General features: G+C 43.5%; 1 protein-coding gene across 1 annotated transcript in view; it reads right to left on the minus strand.

The window, feature by feature from the left end:
• AGK (acylglycerol kinase) overlaps positions 1 to 16,027 on the minus strand; it is a 54,401-nt gene extending 38,374 nt beyond the window's left edge. Inside the window, exons 1-2 of the mRNA XM_039482194.1 lie at positions 15,843 to 16,027; positions 14,295 to 14,472 (exon numbers count right to left, since the gene is read on the minus strand). Coding sequence (XP_039338128.1) covers positions 14,295 to 14,404 — 110 coding nt within the window. The 5' untranslated portion in view covers positions 14,405 to 14,472; positions 15,843 to 16,027. The remainder of the gene's footprint in view (positions 1 to 14,294; positions 14,473 to 15,842) is intronic.
• Positions 16,028 to 20,255: the final 4,228 nt, after the last annotated feature.

Genomic DNA, 20,255 nt, shown 5'->3' on the forward strand with positions numbered 1-20,255 from the left:
TGAAATGGATTGCATGTCAAATATATCCCTGCATTTGCTATACTGAGTGCCAGGGTAACAGAACCCTCACGGCTAATTCCAAACAGTAAACCATGAAGTTATTAATATAGCCCCGTAAGTCCATACTGCACCACTGACTAGGTACTTCAGCCCCACCTTCAACCTTCTGGTCTCAGCTCAGTAAGCAAATTATGGCTTGGACTAGGCCATCCCCAATACCAATTCTCCCACATCCTACAGCAGTTATCAGATGATATGCTCTTGTTGTTCATACCCAGTGCTGACCTCCTAGAGTGAGGCAGCAGTCCATTATTGATGGAGAACCTCTACTTTAAAATTCATTGTCTCTTGTGATCCACCAAAGCCTGAGATTGATGAATTTGAGGATATAGAGCAGGAGTGCAACCTTTCAGAAGCAGTATGCCAAGTCTTCATTTATTCACTCTAATCTAAGGTTTCGCGTGCCAGTAATACAATTTAACATTTTTAGAAGGTCTCTTTCTAGAAGTCTATAATATATAACTAAACTATTGTTATATGTAAAGTAAATAAGGTTTTTAAAACGTTTAAGAAACTTCATTTAAAATTAAATTAAAATGCAGAAGTCCCCCGGACCGGTGGCCAGGACCCAGGAAGTGAGAGTGCCACTGAAAATCAGCTTGCGTGCCGCCTTCGGCTCCCATGCCATAGGTTACCTACCCCTGATATAGAGCAAGATGAATCTATCCAAACCAATTTCCAGCCCAGGAGAAGATAGTACCTTATTAACAGATAGGGAGTTCTTTGTCAACAGATGAGTATGGTCTAGTTTTTAAGGCCATATTATTTGGACATTCATGTGCAACAATCAGGGTCCAGACACCCTACGGGGGGAAAAGAAGGCCTGAACCCCCAAAATAAGCAATTGAATCAACTGATTGTATACAATATTATACTATAAAAGTATATCGAGTAAGGTCTTTTATGAAAGCCAGGGATTAATATTATTGTGTGATGTATGTATGGTTAGCATGTAAAGAGTTACGTGTGCAGAAAATATGTTCTTAAAATGTGTTTGGGAGGCAGAGCAGCCTGCCCTAGACAAAAGAACATACATTTATCTGTCTGACCGGCTTGGTTACACACAGAGGACAATGGAAGTACATTTACATACAAGGTAAACAAAGCCATTGAGCTAAAGGAGCTGGGGAGAAGACCATTTAACAATCACATCTGCAGTGCAGAATCTGCACAAAAGGAAGCTTTCATGGCTCTTCAAGCAGAGACAAGAGACTTGTATAACATAAGGGGGACAAAAACACTTTAGTTATCCATCACTGAGGGGACTCAGGGTTCAGTGCCATCTGAGCCTGTGAAGGTGGGGAGTAATATCTTTGTCTCTCTAGACAAAGATAACAACTTGCTGAAATTGACTTTTAGTCACTAGAAAGCACGTTTAGTTTTATATGTAACGATATCTGTTTTTATAGTATTACCATCACTTAAACTTCTGTTCATTGTTAATTAACTTATTCTTGTTTTACTACAAAACCATCTCTGTGCTGTGTATTATAGCAAAGTGTGACTCTTCAGCTAAACTAACAGGCTGGTACGTGTTCTGTCTCTTTGGAGGCAGCAAACTTAATAACTTCTGTGCGTGTCCAGTGAGAGGGACCAGACACTGCAGGGAGAAGTCTCTGGGGAACTCTGGAGTTCACAGATTGTTACCTGCAAGGCAAGATTTGGATTGACAGTGTCCTGAATAGTCTGTTGGCAAGGCAGACAAGCTGGCGTATCAGGAAGCTGACACATAGCTTAGCAACAGCAAAGCTCTTACCTGCCGAGGCTGAGAGAGGTAACAAAGCAGGACGTCCCATCATGCTCTCTTTAATATTTGTATTCAAGGCCAGATATGGTGAATGTGGGCAAGTAACACAAATAATCCCATGGACCAACTTACACAAACTGCAAGTTTAAACCAGGACATTCCATAAAGTCTGCAGCTTCTGCAGTTCTAATACCAACTTCCAGATGCAGGTTGTCTACAGTGAGCTGTCAAGGCACTGATATGCTAAACAGCCTCATCAGAGCATGCACATGACACTTCCAAACACAGGAACTCCTGCCACTGTGGTTTTTCATTCATTTCCTTCTTTGTTAATTTTTAGATTCAGTATATGTTTAAGTCATAATTGTTTTCACTGCATGGTTGGTGCTACCCCTTCTTTTCTAGGGTCAAAGTGGGCAAGGTTATGAGCCAGTACTTTTTCCAAGGTAGCTGCTATCTTGTGCTCTAATTTTAAGTTCTTTACAAATTTAGTCTATCCCTATGGTTCCTTGGTAAATTGTTTTTACCCTCCCTGTTAAAAAGGAAAACAAAAGCTGGGAGAAGTACCAGTACTTTTCCTCCATAATTCATCTGCCCTTATTCATTCCATATGGTAGAACCAAAGCTCCGAAAAATAGGTTTTTGAGGGCTTCTACAGATAAAGTTTGTCATAGTTTGAACCATACTGCTCAAAAAACAGCAGACAAGCTGGTAACATTTCAGCCTTCTGTCCATAAAACATGATTCAGGCTCTGTGCATACTGGGTTATCAGACCACGGATGTTTGAAATGCAAGCTAGTAAAGAATGATTAGTTAAATATGGGACATTTTGTACTGCTTTCTGTATTGTATTTACCAGCACCAGATAGTAAAATAATGAAACAATTATTGTAACACTCTGATAAGGAGGAGAAAGAGGCAGAGAGAAGTTACATATTTACCAGCTGACTGATCTATCATATTGCCTGAAAGAGTGCACAGACATTTCCTGTAACTATGCTGATATCCACAGGTAAACCATGAAGCAATTTCTACCCTGGTCTTTCCCTCGAGGCTTACAGACACAGCTTATGCCTTACAGCAAAACAAATTTAAAGTACAGCATCTGCTGGTTTATCTGGTGCTGCTTTCCTGATGTCGAAATTAACCATTACATTGCTTACAACGGGGCTAGCCAGGTTACCCCGCGAAAGTGAAGGGAGAAGAAAAAAAGCGGAAGAGGTGTCTCATCGACCAACTCCATTGACAGAGCCCAGAGTGAAGCTCTTTGAAGAGTCACATCCAATTCTCCAGTAAGAAAGGTCACAGTGGTGCAGAGCCTTGGAAGGGTGGACAGGGCAGGAGAACCCACATGGGAAAACACTATTTTATGTGAAGAACCCACATGGGAAAACACTATTTGTTGCTTCTGTAAATTAGTTTTGGTCTTTTGTTACATAGTGTTGAACATAAAGATAGTGGCCCTGATTCTAGAACTTGCCATCTGGAAACACCCCCAGTGACACAGACCCAGCAGAACAGCAGTATGGCATCCTCCCCTTCCCCTGCCCCAGCACAGGGCATGCCACAGGAAGAAAGGACACATGGCCAGAGTCTATTGCACTCTAGGTATTCTGGGCTGCCATGCTAGACCACTGAGAGCTGTTGCAGCACAGTATACATTAGAATATCCCTTGCGGTTCCTCTAACTCATACCTCCAGAATCCTGAACATACAAAGGTGCTCTCTACCCCCAGTTTCGATACTGAGTTTCTGCAGCCAGGACTGAGAATCAAGGCCAATGTTTTACTCAAAAATCACCCAAGGGGAGTATTACATCTTCCTTTTTCTTTTGCATAGCACCGAGCACAGCCTCAGTACTTAACAACTAAAACTACCACAACAGCAGCTCCTAAAAGATGTTGGTTATATCAAAGAGGCCTTTGGTTTTTCCTGATATAACTGCAGCATCCGTGCCACTTGGCACGACCAGAATATCAGTGTTTCTATTACAAGCTTGGCTTTGGGAGGATGTGAAAAATCAGATGCCCAGTCTGAATCAGCTTCTCCAGACTTTGCATTTATGCTCAATGTTTTTAATGAAGTTAATATCAAAAAGCTGCAGCAGCTGCTCAGAATGGAACCTTCAAAAAAGTGACAAACCGAGTTATCATCTGGCAGGGACATAAAGTGCAGCAATCAAATTAACGCTACCAATGACACTTAGCTTACTGGCAATGAGAGCCAAAGCCCTGTGAACCTTGCCAATATTTTCTATGGTGAAAGTCAACTCCTTGTTTGTTACATATGGAAGGTGAAAATGCATCATTTATTTAAAACAGATATTTATACATGGTGCCCACCACTTTGATACAATAAATATAAAAGCCCACTCTGTCAATTATGATGCAAGAGCCAATCAAAAGCATCACTGTAACAGGCTGGCAGCATTTGCCTGAAACCCCCACTTTGTTAAGCAGGTGTCGATCGTGCTAGGAAAGAGTTTAGCAAACTTTATTTGGCAGAACTCACGTAAGCAGGTGACTCATTATGTCACCAGGATATACGGGAGGTGGGGGGAGAGGTCCTGGGGTGTAAGCCAAGAAGTATTTTGAGAAGCAGCCAAAACTGGGTAGAAAGTTTGAGCTGACTTTTATGTTATAATTGTTATTTTCTTTGTGAGTAATGGGGCAGAGTTTGGACTTCACATATTGCGTGGAGTATGTCTGTAGAGCAGGTTGGACAGGGTACCCACTCACATTCAAGGAGATGATTTGTGCACTGTGCCCACAAGGCTGTTCAATTCAGACCCTGTTGCCAGTCTTGGAGAGTTCCAATCCAGAAACGAGTACCAATACCAACTCATTACATCTAACCGCTAAGACGGAATGTAAGGAAAAAGCAATCTGTCACTGGGGGTTTCCAAACTTTTAGGACTTTAGAGATCATAACCACTTAGGCCAGCCAAGTCACAGAGTCTCTTTGATCCTCTGAAACGACTCTACTGTAGTTCCAGTCAATTACCATGCAGTGACATAACCAGATGAGGTTATCTATCCTGTCCTCTCCCCATTTCCAAAGATAATTCAACTCTATCACTTTGATTTTGTAACCAAAGTAAACCTCTATTTGACTTTCAACAAAAGTGCAGAATTGTTACATAGCTGTATGCACAAAAAGCACCCTTACCTTAAGCTTTTGCCTTGCATCTTGAGCACACACTTAAATATGATACATCAGACAGTATATACACAGGGCAAAAGGAAACCCAGGTGTAAACTGGCATAATTCCAGGGAAGGTCAATGGAAGCATACTCACAAGCAGCAGGACTGGATTCTACCTTTCCTTTTCCTGAGCTGCTGGAGCATCCTCTATCCTGAATGCAAGAACTTGGATTTTTTTAAGCATTTGTATTTTATGAGAAATTAGAGTTTTGTAATAATAGCACTAGGGCTATAATTGGGCACAGCCCAGTCAGGTATGGTACAAATTATCCCCCTTCCCATTCAACTCTCACATCTTTCTTGCATATTTTACTTTTCACCTGCTATATCTCAGCTATTCCAGTTCAGTGCCTCTCTCAAAGCGATACCATCCACCACACTAGAATATGGGACCTCCCATGCCAAACTCATTTTCACTTGTGACCTAAATCAATCAGGATGTGAACTAACATGTCTGAAGGTGAAAGGCTACTGCAATGACCCACTGTCGCTCCCCGGGGCAAATGCTGCATTTAAAAATTGTGTCTGCCACAGCAAGGCTGAGATACCAGCTCTCTGACCTTTAGAATGAGCTACCACAATCCTCTGCCATCTGATTAGCATGGTGGCGAGTTACCATGCTCTCCCCTCTCTTTCCTGTTACCAGCTGTAGGACAGAAGGGGCGTTTTCTTCATACCCAAAGGTAGATTTTGGGGCCCATCCCCTATAGGACACTAACCAATTTTCCCACAGGAAAGGAGTGCAACTATGGAGAAATTATGAAGACCAAGTGCAAAATCCTTGCCTTAAATATGTATGTGCAGCTCTCAGTAAAGTCAGTGAGAGCCACGTGCGTATCTGAGGGGAGGATTTGGCCAAAAGCAGGTACTCCAGAGTTCTTCTGTCCGTAAGCAAATCTAGGATGGCTTTGGCTGGTTTGCCATTCTGGAGAGGTTGTTACTTTAAATAGCTCCAATTAATGCTACAATCACAGCATCTGAACCCAAAAAGGGATGAACCTTGAAATGGCAAAAACTAAATGAGTTTCTTCCTGCAAAGTCTTGAGAAGAGGATGGAAAAGCCAAAGGGAGCCAAAACCCTTCCTTCAGCTGCACATATGAACGAGCAAAGCCTCAGACAGCTAATTCCAGAATGTCGGAGGCTAATATGAATTGATGTGAACTAAAGCAAGCCCTTTCGTCAGACACTCCAGCAGTGCCAGAAACAGAAGCACAAGATTTCACTAAACCTTTAATCTGTTCTAAAAGGATAGATACAAGTCTAGTCAAGTACGCCTCATGCATAGTAATTTAGCCTAAGATGTCGACAACGGCAAACCTCACAGGCAACATAATCTATGCTCAGTTTATTAAGTGCTTTAAGTGTTGCCTCGCACACCAGGTATGTGGGGCTAAATGCACCTGTAGTGCTCCCTGGTGTAAGCAGTACGTCACCAAGTGCATGAAAAAATGCTGCCACATTCTGACAGCCCAGAGGCTGCAGCACATTCCATCAATGGAAAAGTAATTATAGACAAGGATTCTGACCTGTCCCTGCTTCCCACAAGACACATCCTCCTCCCTAGGGATAGCAGCCCCTAGAGGTTTATGGGGAAATCCTGGAAATTAGACCATTCCCATATGATGTCCATCTGGGAGAGGTTAGCTAGTTTCCTAAGGATTAACACTCCCTTCTATTGTATTTATACAGTGCTATAGATGGACCTGGAGCTCTCTATTTTTAATGACATACTTCAAATCAGAACACACTAAAGATAAAACAAGCAAATTCTAAGCCAGAATGGATTACAACAAGAAAACCAGAAACAATACCTAATACGTACTAAATAATAAAACAACAGACAAGTTTTAAGCAAAGGAGTATTTTAAAGGCTACTGTCCCATCAGGCTCCAGATACTCCTAGCAATATCCATCTTTCCTTTCCACATAAATCTGGCATTCTGACAAGGGATGGGGAAAAAAAAATAAACCAAGTATGCACATAAATAATTCACACCTGCCTTTTGGCTTCTGTCTCCTGCCCCAGCAATAGCTCTCCACAGAGATCAAGAAAGATCTATATGTTAAGCCTTGTTTTCAAGCACAAGAAATATTATTTTGAGATAAATAACAACACTTTACAATTATGTTTCATCTTCCACCCAAGGAACTCAAAGCACTTTGCAAATGAATTAATAATCTTCACAAAAACCATGTCAGGTAGGAAAGTGTTATCTCCACTTTGTAGACAGGAAAACTGAAACACAGGGAGGTTAAAGGGGCATCGACCTGAAAAATCACACTTCCATGTGAAAATGATGTGCTTACTTTTGTTACAAGTAATCCGCAACATTACTGAAACTGAAAGAGATTAGATGTTTTTTTTAAAAAAACCCTCTATTTTTTCCTGTTTATTTATGTTGTGCTTCTGACAGCACTTTGTTTATAGTCAGTTTCACTGTTTCCTTGATGATGCAGGCCCCTTCCCCAGGTCCTGTGGAAGTGTGTTTTCCAGGAAAAGCATTGTGGAGCCAAAATTGACAGAAACAAGCAGGTGCACTCACAGAGAGAAAGAAGAAGGGGGAAGAGAGGGTTGTGCCTGAAAGCATTTGGTGTGGCTCTTTGGCCTGTCCAAGAGACCCTTCTAAACACAGAGGAGCAAGGGGGGGGGGGGAACATGTTTAAAACAGAATTTAAAAAAAAACAAATGACAACATTCTATTTAAATTGTTCTTTATAGTACAGAGACATCTCCACCCCCAACCCACTGTGGCAGCAACCAGGAGGGTCCGTGATAGGAGGGGGGACCAGTAAGAAAGGTGGTCTAGGTGAGCAGGGCCTACAGACAGGACCCTACTAGGACTCCCCACCACTGGTGGAAGGACCACTTGGCTTCTCAGCTGGATGCTGCTCCTGGATAACAGCTCATGCCCATTATTTGGCCAATGTACATGGCAGAGGGGCATTGCTGTACATTGGCCAAACCAGACAGTCCCTACATAAAAGAATAAATGGACACAAATCGGACATCAGGAATGGTAACATACAAAAACCAGCAGGAGAACACTTCAATCTCCCTGGACATTCTATAACAGATTTAAAAGCAGCTATCCTTGAACAAAAAAACCTTCAGAAACAGACTTCAAAGAGAAACAGCAGAACTAAAATTCATTTGCAAATTTAACACCATTAATTTGGGCTTGAATAGGGACTGGTAGTGGCTGGCTCATTATAAAAACAGCTTTGCCTCTCCTGGAATTGACACCTCCTCATCAATTATTGGGAGTGGACTACATCTACCCTGATCGAATTGGCCCTGTCAACACTGGTTCTCCACTTGTGAGGTAACTCCCTTCTCTTCATGTGTCAGTATATAATGCCTGCATCTGTAACTTTCACTCCATGCATCTGAAGAAGTGAGGTTTTTTACCCATGAAAGCTTATGCCCAAATAAATCTGTTAGTCTTTAAGGTGCCACCGGACTCCTTGTTGTTTTTGTGGATACAGACTAACACAGCTACCCCCTGACAGTTTTTGAATGCTCTGAAAGCAATACTGTGGATTGAAGCCCAGAAAGAAATGAAAGTATTTAAAGGGGGGGCAAGGAGGAGGGTGAAAGAGATAGCAAGTCAAAATTTTAAAACAGATGTAGAAAGGTGAATGACAATTTATTGTAATCAAACACAGCACACAATAAATAGTGCACAACTGTTTTATTCCTTTTAATTTCAGGAGGGTGTGCCAACATGTGTATTTTTCACATGGGCTAGGATGTGTTGAGATTAGGTACATTTTTCAAGTCCTAACCGTACTGTCTTTTACCACCAAAACATATATATATATATATAGACAGACAGACAGGAGAGAAAGAGAGATTCTGAGAATCTCAGATACTTTTTAAAGAGATGTAAGTGGAGAAAAGTATATGAAACTCTCAGACCTACCAACCTTTACAGTGCCTTTTTAAAGTTAAATAGAATTATATAGATTAGAGATATAAAGGGCCTATTAAGCATTTTCTAGTCCATTCTCTCCTGCCTGTGTGGCACTGTTCCCCACAGCATATTCTCTTGTGCTTTGTCCAGCATAATCGCTTCTCTGTAGGACATACTACATAACTTGAAATAATTGCTCAATTAAATTTCATTATTTAAAATGAATTCAAAAACAACTGAAATTTAATTTACACTAGTTATTAAGTTACAGGTAATTACATGGGACCATCTGCACAAAAATTAGTTGCAATTTAAAGCGCGAAATATACCATATGCAAAATGTTCACATTTTACAGTAAGTAGAAAAGAGTACTCCAGAATATACCATGTGGGCCAAAGGCAGTACAGTGATTTTCCCTCTCTGTGCCTCTGTTTCCCCTCCCACCATACGTCTGTCTTGTCTATTTTAGACAGTAAGCTCTTCAGGGCAGGGATGTGTCTTGCTACACACAGATAACGAGCCTAGCACAGGGGGGCTATGATCTTGCATGGGCCTTTAGGTGCTACTGTAATACAAATAATAATGGAATAAAGCTCACATAAATGGACTGATGTGTCTTGGGGTGGGGGAGAAACATGATGCAAAATGGAATTCTCTGTGCCAACTATTCTCATGACAAGACAAGGGGACCAGTACTGAATGTAGCCCATAACTCTTTCTGAAGGCCAGTGGATCATGCAATATGTTGACCCACTGGGCCCATATCCCTGTGTTGTCCACAATCCTCCCGGAATATTGCTGCAGAGGACTGCTCCACTGTGCTGTAAGAGGAGGGAGTGTGGAGTCACCCACGCCTGCCCCCGCATGCAGCAGGAAGTGCTTGAATATGGTTCTATTTGGGCACCCAGGAGAGTGGGCAAAACTTTCTCATAGGAACCTAAGGTCAGCTTCTCTGCTGCTTCTTGGGAGAGAAAGGGGAGAACAGCCTCAAAGACTCACTGGCACCTCACAGAAAAATCGTGAAAGGCAACCTATTAAGAAGAGACATTTCTACTTATAATTTAGTGTAGCTGACATTTCTCTTTCATTGGTCTTTTGGTTATTGGAGGCATGTACATGAAATCAGAACCTCCGTTCATCTGCTGTCACTGCTTATTCCGCACTTGAAGTTGTCATGCTCCATGGCATCAATCAGTGCCACAGTAACCAATTACACTATCACAAAGAAAAGTCTATGGGCCAAACTTTCTGCTGGTGTAACTCCCCTGAAGACAACTAAGCCCCAAGAGTTAGGCATGAAGGAAGCAGCCAAAGCAGACTGACACTTCAAAACAAAGATTCTGATTTAATGCTGCTATCCCTAGGAAGAAAAAAAGAACAGGGAACAAGAAATAAGAAAAATATAATACACGGCATAAGCAGATTTGTTTTCCACTGAGGCCTTGGCAGCATTTTAACATTAGGGGAAAAAGAAACAGTTAAGCCCTTGTCACACTGATTTAAAAGACACAGGGAGATGATGGAGCGAATTGCAATCCCCAAAGCAATAGCACTTCAGAATCATTTGGCTATATTTGCATTATAGTAAAATCATGTTAACAGTAATCTTAAAAATTGGGATTGAAATTTAAGTCTGTTTAAATCTTTTCATAAACCAGTCCAGGATTTAGACCCCTATGGGGAACATTTATTACAGAGATAACAGAAACAGGCAACAGTGGATACTATACTGTATATGCTGTTACTCTAGTTGGTGAGGGAGGAGCGGGTGATCTTATTCCAAAAGGCAAACAATATTTTGGCTATGGCAGATGCTGACATATCTAGAATGCGATCACATGAACTAAAGTTGTGCTGATGCTGAAATCACATGTGTGCTTATTGATGAGCACTTGAAAATAGTACTTTAACATGCAAGTGAAGATAACAATTGCACTAGTTCAGGGATCAGCAACCTTTGGCACGCAGCCCGCCAGGGTAAGCACCCTGGTGGGCCTGGATGGTTTGTTTACCTGCAGCGTCCACAGGTTCGGCTGATCGCGGCTCCCACTGGCCACGGTTCGCCGCTCCAGGCCAATGGGGGCAGCAGGAAGCGGTGCGGGCCAAAGGATGTGCTGGCCGCTGCTTCCCGCCACCCCCATTGGCCTGGAGTGGCGAACCACAGCCAGTGGGAGCCGCGATCGGCCGAACCTGCAGAATATAGGGCTATATTACAGTAGGGCTATATTACAGACCACCTGACCAGGATGGTGTTAGTGACTCTGAAACACTCAGGGAGATTAGAGAGACTATTAAAATAAAAAACTCAATAATAATAATGGAGGATTTCAACTATCCCCATATTGACTGGGTACATGTCATCTCAGGAAGGGATGCTGAGATAAAGTCTCTTGACACCTTAAATGACTGCTTCTTGGAGAAGCTAGTCCTGGAACCCACAAGAGGAAAGACAATTCTTTATTTAGTCCTAAGTGGAGCACAGGATCAGGTCCAAGAGGTGAATATAGCTGGACCACTTGGTAATAGTGACCATAATATAATTAAATTTAACATCCCCGTGGCAGTGAAAACTCCACAGCAGCCCAACACAGTAGCATTTAATTTCAGAAAGGGGAACTACACAAAAATGAGGAGGTTAGTGAAACAGAAATTAAAAGGTACAGCGCCAAAAGCAAAATCCCTGCAAGCTGCATGGAAACTTTTTAAAGACACCACAATAGAGGCTCAACTTAAACGTATACCCCAATTTAAAAAACATAGTAAGAGAACCAAAAAAGAGCCACCGTGGTTAAACAACAAAGTAAAAGAAGCAGTGAGAGGCAAAAAGACATCCTTTAAAAAGTGAAAGATAAATCCTAATGAGGAAAATAGAAAAGAGCATAAGCTCTGGCAAATGAAGTGTAAAAATATAATTAGAAAGACCAAAAAAAGAATTTGAAGAACAGCTAGCCAAAGACTCCAAAAGTAATAGCAAAACATTTTTTAAATAAATCAGAAGCAGAAAGCCTGCTGAACAACCAGTGAGGCCACTGGACAATCGAGATGCTAAAGGAGCACTCAAAGACGATAAGCCCATTGCGGAGAAACGAAATGAATTCTTTGTATCAGTCTTCACTGTTGAGGATGTCAGGGAGATTCCCAAACCTGAGCCATTCTTTTGGGGTGACAGATCTGAGGAACTGTCCCAAATTAAGGTGTCATTAGGGGAGGTTTTAGAACAAATTGATAAACTAAACAGTAATAAGTCTCCAGGACTAGATGGTATTCACCCAAGAGTTCTGAAGGAACTCAATATGAAACTGCAGGACTACTGTCATCTGTAACCTATTATTTAAATCAGCTTCTGTACCAAATGACTGGAGGATAGCAAATGTGACACCAATTTTTAAAAAGGGCTCCAGAGGTGACCCTGGCAACTACAGGCCAGTAAGCCTCGCTTCAGTACCTGGCAAATTGGTTGGAACTATCATAAAGAACAAAATTGTCAGACACATAGATGAACATAATTTGTTGGGAAATAGTCAACATGGTTTTTGTAAAGGGAAATCATGCTTCACCAATCTACTAGAATTCTTTGAGGGGGTCAACAAGCATGTGGACAAAGGAGATCCAGTGGATATAGTGTATTTAGATTTTCAGAAAGCCTTTGACAAGGTCCCTCACCAAAGGATCTTAAGCAAAATAAGCAGTCATGGGATAAGAGGGAAGGCCCTCTCATGGATTGGTAACTGGTTAAAAGATAGGAAACAAAGGGTAGGAATAAATGGTCCGTTTTCAGAATGGAGAGAAGTAAATAGTGGTGTCCCCCAGGGATCTGTACAGAGCCCAGTCCTAGTTAACATATTCATAATCTGGAAAAAGTGGTAAATTTGCAGTTAATATAAAACTACTCAAGATAGTTAAGTCCCAGGCAGACTGCGAAGAGCTACAAAAGGATCTCACAAAACTGGGTGACTGGGCAACAAAATGCCAGATGAAATGTAATGTTGATTAATGCAAAGTAATACACACTGGAAAACATAATCCTAACTATACATATACAATAATGGGGTCTAAATTAGCTGTTACCACTCAGGAAAGAGATTTTGGAATCATCCACTCAATGTGCAGCAGCAGTCAAAAAAGCAAAGAGAATGTTGGGAATCATCAAGAAAGAGATAGATAATAAGATAGAAAATATCATATTGCCTCTATATAAATCCATGGTATGCCCACACCTTAAATATTGCATGCAGATGTGGTCGCCCCATCTCAAAAAAGATATATTGGAATTGGAAAAGGGTCAGAAAAGGGCAACAAAAATTATTAGAGGTATGGAATGGCTTCCGTATGAGGAGAGATTAATAAGACTTGGACTTTTCAGCTTGGAAAAGAGGTGACTAAGGGCGGATATGATAGAGGTCTATAAAATCATGAGTAGTATAGAGAAAGTAAATAAGGAAGTGTTATTTACTCCTTCTCATAATACAACAAGAGGCCACCAAATGAAATTCATAGATAGCAGGTTTAAAACAAACACAAGAAAGTATTTTTTTCACACAACGCACTGTCAACCTCTGGAACTCCTTGAAGGTGTTGTGAAGGCCAATACTATAACGGAGTTCAAAAGGAAGCTAGATAGATTCATGGAGGATAGGTCCATCAATTGCTATTAGCCAGGATGGGCAGGAATGGTGTCCCTAGCCTCTGTTTGCCATAAGCTGGGATTGGGTGACAGGGCATGGATCACTTGATGATAACCTGTCTGTTCATTCCCTTTGGGGCTCCTGCCATTGGCCACTGTCAGAGGACAGGATACTGGGCTTGATGGACCTTTGGTCTGACCCAGTATGGCCGTTCTTATGTTCTTATTTGGCTGCATATATTTGTTGACTAATAACTAGAAATAAAGGGTCAAACCTAGCTACATTACTATTAGACACAGGGGGTTTGGGGATTTCCTCCAGTGCTCCCCACTCCCATTCTCCATCCATTGTATTGTAGTTTAAATAAATTATCAAAATAATTGAAACCAGAGTGATTACATTGTGTTATTTTGACAAATAAAATATGCAGAATTTTAAAATATTGTGTGCAGAATTTTTAATTTTTTGGTGCAGAATTCCCCCAGGAGTACAATTCCTATGACTAAGCTACTGCAGCTTCTCTCTGGAAAACCATGTCACTGTAAGAACCTCTCAGGGAAATTACAGTCTTATCATTGCCCAGTAGGTTGTTCACAAAACCTATCTATAATCACCCTTCTCAAGTTTTACAGATGTTTACCCAACTTCACTACTGTCCATGTGCCATATCAAAAGGTGTTAGCAAAAATACAGACAAAGGTTCATTGTTATTGTACTTCTTTAAGGCCAGGTAATAATTACCAGTGTTTTCCATAGAGCCAGTTTCCTCCCCAGGTGAGCAAGCAGACCCCAACTGTGGTTTTCTTCCAGTGAGTCTTGAAGGTTTTAAACATTCTGACCACCCTGGCCATGTCTATCTTCACGCGGCAATGCAGGAAGAAGACGGAAGATGAGAACTTGCAAGCCTCAGTGTGATGAGCTAATAATGAGATTAATTCAATGAGAGCAGAGACAACCGTGATATTATTGCTTCTAAAACCCCTGCTTCTTTTCCTTTCAAGGAAACTAGACATTGACCAAGAGCTGTAAAACACCTATTGATAGAGGGATAGATTTGTCTGCACAGTTAGCCTGCACAAGAAAAATGCTTTCCACGACAGGAAAACTATTATAAGGTCACCTAACCATCTCTAACTGGTGAGGAAATCCTCTCCTCCCTTGGCGGGTCATTAAAAATGCTCTCAGTTTCTGCATACCATATACCTAGGGCCCTATCAAATTCAGCCAGGAAAAACAGGTCACGGACCTTGAAATCCGGCCTACCCCCATGAAAACTGCTCTTTGGTGTGCTTTTACCCTATACCATACAGATTTCACGGGGGAGACCAGTGTTTCTCAAATAGGGGGTCCAGCCCTAAAAGGGAGTTGCAGGGGGGGGTCACAAGGTTATTTTAAGGGGCTATTGCCACCCTTACTTGTGCACTGCCTTCAGAGCTGGGCAGTCGGAGAGCAGTGACTATTGGCCAGGTGCCCAGCTCTGAAGGCAGCACCCTGCCAGCAGCAGTGCAGAAGTAAAAGTGGCAATATATACCATATCATGCCACCCTTACTTCTGCGCTGCTGCCTTCAGAGCTGGGCAGCTAGAGAGTGGCGGCTGCTGATTGAGGGCCCAGCTCAGCACGCACACGTCCAGAAGTAAGGGTGGAAATACCATACCATGCCGTTCTTACTTCTGCGCTGCTGCTGGCAGCGGTCCTGCCTTCAGAGCTGGGCTCCCAGTCAGCAACCGCTCTCCAGCTGCCCAGCTCTGAAGGCAGCTGCCGCCACCTGCAGCAGCGCAGGAGTAAGGGTAGCAGTACCGTGACCCTCTCCCCCCCCCCCACACCCCTCCTGTTTGGGTCAGGACCCCTCCAACTACAACACTGTGAAATGTCAGATTTTAAATAACTGAAATCATGAAATTTATGATTTTTCAAATCCCATGGCCGTGAAATAGACCAAACTGGACGTGAATTTGGTAGGGCCCTACATATACCCACTCAGTCATTATACACCACACACTGTTTGCACCGTGGAGGGCTCCATCCAGTGCAAAAAAGAACAAATGAGAGAGACGCTCTGTGCTGTACTATACATGCGGGCACGCAACTAACTGAACAGCCCAATGCCCTCTGTGCCCCGGCAGCCTCTGTGACCCCTGCTCCCCACTCGCCCTGCAGCCTCTGTGACCCCTGCTCCCCACTCGCCCTGCAGCCGCTGTGACTCCCCCGCCTGCCCCATCGCCCCCTGCCCTGCCCCTGCTCCTCCTCGCCCTGCAGCCTCTGCGCCCCCCGCCTGCGCCCCGCTCACCCCGCAGCCTCTGCCTGGCGGGGGCTTCGGACGCTCAGCCGGGACCCGGGCGGCGCGGGTCCCTGCAGCCCCCGCACACGCCGCACTCCCCGCCCCGCGCCGCAGCCTCCTTCCTGCCGCCGCCCGAGCACGTTGCCCGGCCGGTCCCCGCTGGAAACAGCTCCCGCGGCGCTGGGTTCCGACCCGCGCGGGGCCGGCGGGGAGGGGAGCTGGGCTGACTCCGTCCCTAGGCCACCTGGCCTGTAGTGAGGGGCGCCCTTTGGGTGGGGGTCTAGGTGGTTGGGGCTCAGTGAGGAGGGTGTCTGGGGGGGCTCATGGGGGTGGTATAGATGCAGGGGAGGTGGGGCTTGTCAGGGTGAGGGTTTGATGGGCCTGCGTAAGGGGAGCCCCAGCTGCTGCAAGGGGATCCGCATGCTGGGCCCCTGCTTCCCCATCCTCTTCTCTTCCCCATCCCATGCCCCTTCCCCACCACTCCATCTCCTCCCCATCCCACCCCCTTCCTTCCCCCAGCCTCTTCCCCCCGCCCCTGCTTCCCCCATCCCCCTCTCTTCTCCATCCCATGCCCCTTCCCCACCACTCCATCTCCTCCCCATCCCACCCCCTTCCTTCCCCCAGCCTCTTCCCCCCGCCCCTGCTTCCCCCATCCCCCTCTCTTCTCCATCCCATGCCCCTTCCCCACCACTCTGACCAGCCCGACCCTGCTGCAGTCCTCAGGGGAAGGGCTGGAGTGGGGGCAGGGTGGAGCAGGGGTGGCAAGAGGCAGGGCTGGGGTGGAGCAGGGGTGGCAAGAGGCGGGGGTGGAGAAGGGACAGGGGCTTTGGAGAAGAGGCGAGACGAGGCGGAGCAGGGGCAGGGGCAGCTTTCCTGGCCGGGTGAGTCGGCCACGGGATCGGGCTAGCCAGGGCCCCTTCTGATTGTGGGCCCGGCGCCATGGCACCACTACCCACTGGCGCCATTGTAAACCTGGTACTACTACAGTGTGATGCTGTGGCCGACTATTTGCGATCCTGGGGTGCATAAACGTGAATCTCGAGTAGGAGTAGAGAGCTTATTTTACCTCTGTATTTGGCACTGGTGCAACTGCTGCTGGAATACTGTGTCCAGTTCTGGTGCCCACAATTCAAGAATGATGCTGATAAATTGAAAAGGTTTCAGAGAAGAGCCATGAAAATGATTAAAAGATTAGAAAACATACCTTGTAGTGATAGACTCAAAGAGCTCAGTCTATTTAGCTTAACAAAGAGAAGGTTAAGTGGTGATTTGATTACAATCTATAAGTATCTACACGGGGAACAAATATGTAATAATGGGCTCTTCAGTATAGCAGAGAAAGGTGTAACATGATCCAATGGGCGGACGTTGAAGCAAGACAAATTCAGACGAAATAAGGCATACATTTTTAAAAACGAGAGTAATTAACCATTGGAACAATTTACCAAGGATTGTGGTGGATTCTCCATCACTGACAATTTTTAAATCAGGACTGATTCTAAAAGCTATGATCTTGAAATTATTTTGTGGACATTCTCTGGCCTGTGTTATACAGGAGGTCAGACTAGATGATCACAGTGGTCCCTCCTGGCCTTGGAATTTATGAATAAAGGGTTTTTTCAGTGGGTTACTGTGTGAACTGAGCCCTGAACTGGGAGTCAGGAAACCTGTGTTCTATACTCAGCTCCACTGCCGACTCACTGTGTGACCCTGGGCAAGTTACTTTGCTATTCTGTGCTTACTTACTTGTTATGCATATGTCTTCTTATGTATATATGTTCCCCAGTATGTACAAATCTCATCCACTTGCTAAAATCCTCTTCCAGAGCAAAGTAACCCTTACCCAGCTTTCACTCATCCCAGTCTCCTTCACTAACCATCCTCCAACCCACTGTCTGACCCTCACTCTCACACCCTATCCTACCTTACCACCCAGCTGCCCTCTGTAGTCTCTCCACATGACATTCCTGGGCAAGTACCCTCCACACTTACTTCTGAGAATCTGTCCTATGCCTCAGTACAAGTCTTCTTCTTCTTCTGATAACAGGGACTCCCAGGGCTACGCGGGCCTCTCCCATTCTTTCTCTGCCCTGTCCAGTCAAACAGCCCTCACGAACAAATAGCTGGCAGCATCTCTCATACATAAGAACGTGAACATGATGTCTGTTTAGTCCATCTGCTATCTGACTCCTCCTATGCTCATAAGATCATCATGCATATCCAGGAACAAAACAGCAAAATGTGATAGGAGTGCAGAGGCTTTAAAGGCACCAGCTGGCACACACTTGCTCCTGCTACAGCAGATGTAGCTGCTGCTGGTACAATTTCTAGGAGTAACTGTTTTTTCCACAGGCCACATCCTGGGGGCCTTATGCCTCTTGGGAGAAAGGAGTCGTTCCCTCCGCTGTTTTTCCAGCTCCCAGGTACAATATAACTTTCATTCCTTTTATTTGTTGGGGACAAAGCACATGATGGTGTGGTCATAGTTCTTTGGCTATTCAAGAAGCCTGTCATGGAGGTGATGTAGGAGAGAATCCAGGGGGCATTCTGCCCTTAGCATTTTCGTGTACAGAAAACAGACCAAAACCTATGGGTTCATTCCCCTGCTGTGAGATATCTAATGTTTCATTTTATGCTCTGGAACAAATTGTCCCTGGAATACAAGGTCTGTTTTGGTTTGATTAACTGCTGGTGAACATTTTAGGTACATCCTGATACAACAAACATCTTTTACTGCTAAATATTCCTGCCATTTCTCTGTACAATGCACCTGTTATGTTGTTAAATGTTCTAAATATGTCCACTCATAGATTCAGAAATTCCAAGGCCAGAAGGGACCACTGTGATCATCTAGTCTGACCTGCTGTATAGTGCAGGCCATGGCATTTCCCCCAAAAAATTCCTAGAGCAGATCTTTTAGACAAACATCCAAACTTGATTTAAATATGGTCAGTGATGAAGAATCCACCATGACCCTTGGTAAATTGTTCCAATGGTAATTACTCCCACTGTTAAAAAATTATGCCTTATTTATAGTCTGAATTTGTCTATCTTCAGCTTCTAGCCATGGGATCATGGTATACCTTTGTCTGCTAGCTAGACTGAAGAGCCTATTATTAAATATTTATTCCACATATAGATACTTACAGACTGTAATCAAATCATCCCATAACCTTTATTAAGCTAAATATATTGAGCTCTTTGAGTCTATCACTATAGGGCATGTTTTCAAATCCTTTTTTCATTCTCATGGCTCTTCTCTGAACCCCTTCCAATGTATCAACATCATTCTTGAATGGTGGGCACCAGAACTGGACACAGTATGCCAGCAGTGGTCACAGCACAGCCAAATACAGGATAAAATAACCTCTCGACTTCTACTCAAGATTCCACTGTTTATGCATCCAAGGATTGCATTAGCCCTTTTGGCCACAGTGTCATACTGCTGGCTCATGTTCAGCTGATTAGCCACCGAAACCCCAAAATCTTTTTTCAGAGTCACTGCTTAGAGAGTCATACTTGGTGTGCTGCTGAATGTTCCAGTTATATCCAGGTAGAACAGGATGACTGAATGTCCTACTTTTTGTAGGATTGTCCTAATTTTTGCCTGTCTTAAGGCAGTGTGGCCAATTGTCCTCCTTTTTTAACACTCCTATTCTCCCTATTTTGTGAAAGTATAATATGTAGTTATAACTTTTTAAAATGCAGAGACACTATATGATGTGTCAGAAGTAACTGGTAAATACTTATAATTTGATTTCCTAAACAAATCTCTTCAAACATATCAAGTCCACGTGTGCTTATTGAAGACTTCTGCCATGGCAAGTGTAAACTTTTAAAATAAAGCCATTTTTAAGTATGTAAACACACACTCAAAACAATCTGGAAAATGGTTAATGTCTGAAGCATTTTCTATGCTTAGGGGGTCTCTGAAATGGCCAAATGGAAATATATCAAAGTTCGTACACAGAAAAACACCTCTGGGCTGAATGTAAGCATGAGAAATTTAGCTCAAAGAATAATTGTCTATCAAGACCAGTGCTGAGCCCTGGCACCTCTAGGCTTGGCAGTTCATAGCCCAGCACCTTTGGGATTGCTGCATCAGTTATGAATGTAAAAAATTGCTTGAGCCCTGGTACCTCTTTCATTACAAATTAAGCACTGATCAACACCTTAAAATAGGGTTTGGAATAACACTGGGGAAAAGGTTTTAGAATAAAATTGCAAAAGGGCCTTTCCATAAGGTTAGTGGGACACTACAATAGCAAAATCGGTCTTTGTATCTACTTAAAGTTAGCTTTCAGCTAGATGCTTTCTGTTGAATGTAATCACATGGGAAGCAAGATCCTCAGATGGTGTAAATCAGTGGATTTCAATGATTCTGTGCAGACTTAGGCCTTGTCTACACTGGGGGTGGGTGGG

This window comes from Mauremys reevesii, linkage group 1 (genome assembly GCF_016161935.1).
Source record: "Mauremys reevesii isolate NIE-2019 linkage group 1, ASM1616193v1, whole genome shotgun sequence".
Lineage (NCBI taxonomy): Eukaryota > Metazoa > Chordata > Testudines > Geoemydidae > Mauremys > Mauremys reevesii.